General features: G+C 37.6%; 1 protein-coding gene across 1 annotated transcript; it reads left to right on the plus strand.

The window, feature by feature from the left end:
* The first annotated feature begins 450 nt into the window (after nucleotides 1-450).
* LOC136815252 (uncharacterized) lies at nucleotides 451-5,439 on the plus strand. Its single transcript, XM_067071698.1, has one exon. It carries the CDS (start codon nucleotides 451-453, stop codon nucleotides 5,437-5,439), a length of 4,989 nt encoding a protein of 1,662 aa, XP_066927799.1.
* Nucleotides 5,440-8,609: the final 3,170 nt, after the last annotated feature.

The raw sequence follows: 8,609 nt of genomic DNA on the forward strand, positions 1-8,609 counted from the left end.
CATGACGAAAACCAAAGCAAGCTATTCGAAACTTGACGAACTGAAACAAAAATACAACAACAGTTTGGTCAAAGAAATCAAAGATCGTGAACTCGACAAACTTACAGAATTCAACAAAGCATCACTCAACATCAAACTAGAAAAGTTTTCTGGTTACGACGGACCAATTGATTACTACACCTTCAAATTGAACTTTGACAAAATGTACAATGATAAAACACCATCTAACCTCTTACCAGATCTGCTTAAGAACAATTATTTGGCAGGTCAAGCACTCACCATGGTCAAATCACTCGAATCAATAACTGAAATCTGGCAACGCCTCAAAGATGCATTTGGCAATCCACGACTCATGTTATCAAAGAAAGTCCAAGAGATCGATTCACTCGAAACACACACAAGAGAGATGCCAAGAAATTACCTTCCACCTTGAGCAAAATCATCAACATCATGAAGGAGGTATCAGCATTAGCCGAGAAGCACCAGATTGAGGAATACCTATACTATGGGGACACCTTTGGAAAGATCAATCAATTAATTGGTGAAGGGAGATCTACTCGTTTCATATCAAGCATCTGCAATGACACACTCACACCAAAGCAGACGTGGCATCAATTCATCGACTTTCTGACAAAAGAAAGGAAAGTCCTCGAACAAAAACAATTGCTATCAATCAAGAATGATCCAACCAAGAAGGAAGACAACCGTCAAGGTGGTGGGAAGCGTGGCCCATCATCTCACCACTCGAACCTTCCAACTCCACCAACAGATCCTGTCTGCACCATCTGCAATGCACCTGAAGGATTTAACGAGCACGTATCAACATCTGGTCCGAAATCAACCAGAATCATGCAATACTACACCTGCAAAGAGTTTGCTACACAGTCTCCAGCCGAACGTCTGAAGATCCTGAACAACAAAGGCTTCTGTATCCAATGCCTCTTCCCAGGAGCCAGCTCAACGACAGGTAAACATCAAGATGGAAGATGCCAACATGATTTCATCTGTCCACATCCCACACATCATCAAGATCCAATCAAGAAGCACGTCCTACTCTGCGAAGATCACAAAGCCTTACCATCAAATCAACAACTGCTCAAGAGGTATGTAGATCGTTTCATCAAAAGCCCAAAACTACCAGCTTTTGCTCGTCAAATTCACCTCTACAAAGCTTCCAACAATGATTGCAATGAGAGAGGCATCTACCTTCTACAGAAAATTCGCGTCAATGGCAAAGACCTCGTCATATTCTTCGACAATGGATGTAGTGATTTTGTCGTTAGTCACGAAGCTATCAAACTACTTGGACCATTTGCAGAACAACTATCATCTGAACCAATCAGCATTGGTGGTGTCGGTCAAACACAAGCACAATCAACACTTGGCACCTATCGCGTCAAGATTCCACTCCACGATGGTACTGAAGTCTCACTCATTGGGGCTTGCCTTGAGAAAATCACTGAAACATTTCCGATGTATCCATTGGACCAAGTTGAACGAGATATCAATCATCAGTACAGCTTATCAAATCAATCTGGCAACCTTCCAAAGCTTGCACCATCCATCGGTGGAGATGTTCATCTAATGATCGGTGTCAAACATCTTTCACTTCATCCCATTATGAAATTTCAACTTGAATCTGGACTTGCCATCTACGAATCCAAATTTTTCAATTCTTCTGGTGGACGAGGACTCGTTGGTGGACCTCACCCAACCTTCACAGCCATTCATCAAAACTTCCTGTCATCATCAATGACAACCTTCTTCACAGATCAGTTCATCAGAATCCGCAGTCGACCAGATTCACCTCTTCTTGGATTCAAACCAACACATCCAGCTCAACCAATCAACACTGAAGTTCACCTGTCAACAGCAATGCGAGTGTTCGAAGAAGTAGAAGCAGCTGGCAGTGAAATATCCTACAGATGCCCCAAGTGCAGAGAATGCAAAGACTGCAAGCACGACTCAAATGAAACCATCAGCATCAGAGAAGAAGTCGAACAAACAATCATCAACAAGTCGGTAACAATCGACTTCGACAAAAGCATCACCACAGCTCATCTACCATTCACTGCTGACCCAACCAAACGTCTCTCCAACAACCGTGAGAAGGCAATGAAAGTGTACCAACAACAGATCAAAAAGCTCAACAATCCAAAGAACTTCCAAGACAAGCAAGACATCCTTGAATCAGAAGGAAAGCTACATCAATTAGGGTATGTCGATTACGTCACAAACTTATCCCCTAGAATTCAAGCGAATCTTCAAAATGAACAAGTCCAATATACAATCCCATGGAGAGCAGTCTGGAAAGGCAATTCGATCAGTACCCCATGTAGGATAGTATTTGATGCATCCCAACCAACGTCCACCGGTGAAAGTCTCAATGATATCTTAGCAAAAGGCACCAATAATCTTAACAAACTTCAGGAGATCCTTCTTAGATGGACTGTCCAACCTGTTGCCATTGCTACTGACATCAAGAAGATGTACAATACAATCAGACTCCATGAAGATCACTGGACGTATCAACGCTATCTCTGGCATCCAACACTCGAACCAGGACAGGAACCAGAGGAGAAAGTCATCAAAACGTTAATTTATGGCATAAAATCATCTGGCAATCAAGCTGAGCATGCTCTTCGTCAGGTTGCAAAAGTTTCACAATCAGAATATCCAGAAGTGCACGACATCGTCCACAAGGAAGTCTATGTTGATGACTGCCTCACCGGAGAAGCTACTCGTCAACTGGCCCACACTCGATCAGATCAATTGGAAATCGTCCTCAATCGTGGTGGTTTTCAACTCAAAGGTGTTGCCTTCTCGGGGGAGGAACCGCCAAGCTCACTCAGCGAAGACAACAACACTATCTTTGTCGCTGGCATGAAATGGTTCGTCAAAGAAGACATGCTATCATTACACGTCAGTGAACTCAACTTTGCTAAGAAGAACCGGGGTAAGAAACCTTTAAATCTACAAAACATCATACCCTCTCGTCTCACTCGTCGTCACTGTGCTTCAAAAGTAGCAGAGATCTTTGATTTAGCTGGAAAGGTTGCACCACTGATCGCATCAATGAAGATAGATCTTCAACACCTACTACATCATCAACTGGACTGGGATGACCAAATTCCAGACAGCCTTCGACCTCTTTGGGAATCCAATTTCGAAATGATGAAAGAGATTGGTCAACTTAAATTCAAACGAGCCATCATTCCTGAAGACGCCGTCAACACAGATATCAATACAATCGACTTCGCTGACGCTAGTCAATCAATGGCCTGTGTTGCAATATACGCCAGATTCCTTCGACAAAATGGAGAATACTCATCCCAATTGATATTTGCTCGAACAAGAACGGTCAAAGATCTTACTCAACCAAGAGCCGAGCTGTATGCTGCCCTCATCAACTGTCACACCGGTGAGATAGTAAGACGTTCCATCTCCAAATGGCACCGCTCATCAATCAAGTTAACTGACAGCCAAATCGTCCTACACTGGATTGACAATGACGAAAAACCTCTGAAGAAATGGGTCAGAAGCAGAGTCGTCGAAATTAAACGTTTTACATCCAACGATCAATGGCATTACGTCGACACATCAAACATGTTAGCAGACATCGGAACTCGAAGAGGATCCAAACTCAACGAAGTCGACAAAGATTCCAAATGGATAAATGGCCACGACTGGATGCATCTCGACCAAAACTCATTTCCAATCAAATCAGCCAAGGAGCTCAAACTAACTGAACGTGAAATGGAAGAGGTGCAGAAAGAAGTCCAAATCAACATCCATCATGCAGAGTGCCCAACGAAAGAATTCGAAAAGAGGTATACGTTTTCAAATTACCTTCTAGATCCAAACTACAGAAGCTTCACCAAAGTCACCAGAATCATGGCTTACGTCATCCGCTACTTCAAAAATCTACGTTCAAAGAAGTACTCAACATCAACTCCAAACATCGTCATCAAAGAAGTGCCACAACTCACTGACGAGGAAATATCTGCTGCTGAACTATATTACTTCAAGAAGGCAGCCGATGAAGTACGACACTTTCTTCCTCCAAAGAAATTTGAGCCAATCACCACATCCAAGGATGGCATCCTACTCTACAATGGTCGAATTCTACCAAGCAACTCGATCACAATTGTTGGTCGATACACAGAAGCAATGTTGGACCTCATTTCATCAACATTCTGCGTTCCTGTCATTGACAAGAGTTCACCAGTCGCCTTCAGCATTGCATCAGATATCCACTGGAACCACAAAGACGTGCAACATGCTGGCATCGAAACAACATTACGTCACATCATGAAAAAGACCTACATCATTGAAGGACGCTCACTAGTCAAATTGATCAAAAAGTCATGCCAACGATGCAGATTTCTCAACAAACGAACAATTGAAGCTGCAATGGGACCTCTACCAGAAGCTTGCATCACAATCGCTCCTTCGTTCTACAATACGCAATTCGATCTCAGTGGACCATACAAAGCCTATTCTCCATTGCACAAGAGATCAACAATCAAAGTATGGCTTGTCGTCTACTGCTGCTGTGTTACCTCAGCAATCTTCATCAACGTTATGGATGATTACTCAAGCACTGCTTTTATCCAATCCTTCACACGATTTGCTTCAAGATATGGTTTTCCAAACCAAGTCTACTGTGATGAAGGAACTCAACTTGTTAAAGGATCCAAGGACATGAGATTCAACTTCAAGGACATCCAATCCAAACTTCACAAAGATCATCATGTCACCTTCCAAACGTGTCCTGTAGGCGCACATAACATGAATGGAAAAGTGGAACGAAAAATCAAGGAAGTCAACACATCTTTGGAAAAAACAATCCAAAACGAACGTTTATCAATCCTACAATGGGAGACAATCACTGCAATCATTTCAAACTCTATAAATGATTTACCCATTGCTATTGGAAATGTCATCGATGTGGAGAACATGGACCTTCTCACTCCAAATCGTCTCCTTCTAGGACGCAACAATGACCGAAGTCCAACAGGTGATTTCATAATCTCATCTAATCCAACGAAATTACTGGACCAAAACTCGAAAATCTATGATGTTTGGTTCGAATCATGGCTACTAAACCACGTTCCCAAGCTCATGTCACAATCAAAATGGTTCAACCACGAACGAAACCTCCAAATTGGTGATGTTGTTCTATTCAACAATAAGGTCGAATCGAAACTATCCAAATCGTACACGTATGGTATCATATCAAATGTTGAAGTTGGTGATGATGACAAAGTTCGTTGTGTCATTGTCAAATATCGAAACGAAAACGAAAAAGTTTCACGTGAAACAAGGAGATCAGTACGTAACCTGATTTTAATTCGCTCTGTGGATGATAGTGATATCATGAAAGAATTGGGAGATATTGCTAAAAATGTCGATATGAAATTCAAGTTGAATAATTGAATTTAAATGAATCTTTCAAATGAGAAAGCAATTTTTGTTGATTTTGGCTGGGAATGTAATGCAATGGCAGTTCACTATATATTTTATTTATTAGAAAATCAAAAAAAAAATTACTTTTCATTCTGTGCTTTTTTCAGTCTCTCCTTCTCAGTGTTTTTCAGGTTTTTGTCTTTTGTTTGTCACTCCTTTTTTCAGTCCCATGTGTCTTATCCTTTTGTTTCAACTATTTTATCATATATTTAATTAGGCCAATTATCAATAATTATGTCTCATGACATCACTTTTTTATTACCTCTAGGGAATAGAAGTATTTTTTAATTAATTTCATATACTTTATAAAAAAATCATTTTTTCAAACACACCTCATGTGCAGTAGACATTATGCATTCAGACTGGAAGGATTAAACAACTTTTCAACTTTCAAACTTTTCAAATAATTTCAACAACTTTTCAAATCAATTTCAAGTATCAACACACACACACTTCACACAGCTTTCAACTTTGGCTCACCTGGTAGGTTCATGTTTGTTTTTGTGTGTGTCAGCCATTTTGTTTTGCTTTTTTAGGTGTGTCTTAGGTTAAGTTAGGACTTAGAATATTTCACTCATTTTTCTCATCATTTTTTTTACTTAACTTTACTCAGACTTAAGTTCTTTTCATGTATTTTAATTTTCAATTAGCCTCAAATTCATTTGTCAATTAAGACTTTGTCATTTTTTCATTATTTTTTCAATTATTTAAACATAAGTTTTTTTTACCTTTTCAGTTTGAACTTTGAACAATATCACATCATCGTTACAAATTTGAGTCAATTTACTGTGTGTACTACATGTTTTTGGTGTGTGGTGAAGGTATTCTTTATTTGAAGTTAACCAACCTTACCAAATAGGGTAAACAATAACAAATATTTGAAATTAATTGAAAACATGCAGGCATCAAATTTTTTGTTACAAAAAAATCCAAAATTTCATTGAAACAGAAAATTAACATGGTAAGCATGTTAAAGGAAAACAAAAAATAAATAAAAATATATCTGAACGCAATTTGCAGTTCAATAAATTGACAATCTTCCATTCTTGATTTTTTTTCAACGAGCACAAAGTCCCTAGTCAAATTCGATTTCTATATATAAAGCTATTTCTTGTTTAGGATGCAGTTTATTTTGAAACTCAAGAAAACACAAGACAAGAGAACACCAAAAAATAAACGGTCAACTAGGAAAAAAGTGTCAACAAGGTGAATAGTTTTCGAAAATCCCAAAATTCAGTGGATGATTATCACAAACATTTCCTAGTTGAAATTTGGCAACACAAAACTAAAAAAAACGTGATCCAATAGATCCATAAGGCATAATGTAATGAAACACAAAATAGAAATCACATATAAATAAATAAATAAATATAATGGAATGGAATGGATGCATTAGTTTAAATAAATAACATATTAATCTATCAAAACAACTGAATGTAAAAGATGAATTAAACTTCTTCAAGGCAATAAATATAATCGAAATAGATATGAACGTTAGTATAATGGTATAAAAAATACAAATTTAGCCAGAGCTTGGCAGGCTTTTACGTAGAGCAAGTGTTCCCATGTTATCAACTTGTTCTTTTGATTTATATTTTACAATATTCAACCAAGCTTTAATAAAGGCATGGCAACGAATCTCTATCCAAATTTTGAAGACTGACTCTTCAAACTGATTTGATAATTTAATATCTAGATTTTTAGTTAACGATTCCCATCCCAATCTTACAAGTGAACTGCATCGAACTTTTTACAACAAAATTGGCCGGAGATCTTTACCTGCATATTTGTTCAAAAAGGTTATGTTTAGAATTTTCCTGTCTTCGAGTCTTCTTATGAAAATAAAACATTCATCATTAACAACATACAGCCCACCTTTGTTGGTCGTTTTTGTCCACTCATTGGTGTACTCTAAAAAATCTTTCCTGATTCTTTCCTGTCTTTCAACTTTTCCAACAAAGACCGAGGAATCTAGCCTGCCACATACATCAATATATTGCCCTCTTCAGAGGAAAGTCTCAGTTCCTCATTTGTCACTTCTTTTTCCTCCGGAACTTGCAAATCATTCCGAAAAGTCAATATTTCCTTATAAAAACTACCAGAAACATTACCAAATAACACTTTTACATTTTTCATATGCTCATTGACATCAAGATTTTCATTGGCTAGAAATAACAGCAACCACTCATACCAAAGCTCACCGTCCCACAACAATCTTTCATACCTCATTGTTGAGGTTTCCATTTGATAAGGTGTTGCTGGAACACATTTGCTAATACCATTGAACAATAAACTGAAAAAATCACATAAGCCAGTAATTTCCATCATGTAAATCAATCAGAAATCAGAATGTTGTGAATGGAAGACTGTGGTCTCAGCCCAAAAATTGGGTCGTCTCTTGCTTTGGTTAAGGAGCACTTTGAAAAGTCTTTATGTTTCTTTGCTGCTTTCTCGTACCATTCATGTTCGTTTTTGTCAATTTTCACTGGTGCATCAGCAGGGTTACCTGAAGTTGAAAAAATTGATTATAATTTACAATGATTTCAATTCTTTACTTGTTTTCACATATATGAATTCCACCTTCCACATTCCATCTTTTATTTGTTTCTCTTTTTTACACTTTCCTTTGGCCTATGCTATATATGTCTTAGTAAAAATGTAAGTTTTTTTTGTTTTGCCCTTAGTTTATATAAGTCTTCTGACATATGTTGATATATTTTTTAGCTTGAACACTGTTTCGGATGTTGTTTTACTTTAACAGTACGTAATGGCTTGTATCACGGCGATCTCGCTCTCTACAAAATTAGCTTAATTAATTGAAGTTTAATTACGCCGATTTTTGTTAATTTTTCAATCACGAAACTTCTTTTCAATATTTTGACTGCAAAACATAATATTTTAATTTAATTTCAACATTGATGTATTGAAAATAGATTTGCCTTCGATATCAAAAAATTACTGTTTAAATGAAGATCTTTTGTCGTGTATGTAATCGAGGGATTATTTTTTATTCGCAAAAATCACCTTCAATTTTTACATTTTTCAAGAATAGATTTCGCTCTTACAAGAAACCATCCTTTTTTCTTTCTTAATCTTAATTTATTTGTTACAATTCACATGGATAAGGCCAAATTTTGAGC

The sequence above is a fragment of the Clytia hemisphaerica genome, unplaced genomic scaffold (genome assembly GCF_902728285.1).
Source record: "Clytia hemisphaerica strain Z4C2 unplaced genomic scaffold, Clytia hemisphaerica genome assembly, whole genome shotgun sequence".
Classification (NCBI taxonomy): Eukaryota; Metazoa; Cnidaria; class Hydrozoa; order Leptothecata; family Clytiidae; genus Clytia; species Clytia hemisphaerica.

What these genes read in the sequence shown, in the direction of transcription:
- LOC136815252 (XM_067071698.1), top strand. Translation starts at nt 451, where the DNA reads ATGAAGGAGGTATCAGCATTAGCCGAGAAGCACCAGATTGAGGAATAC.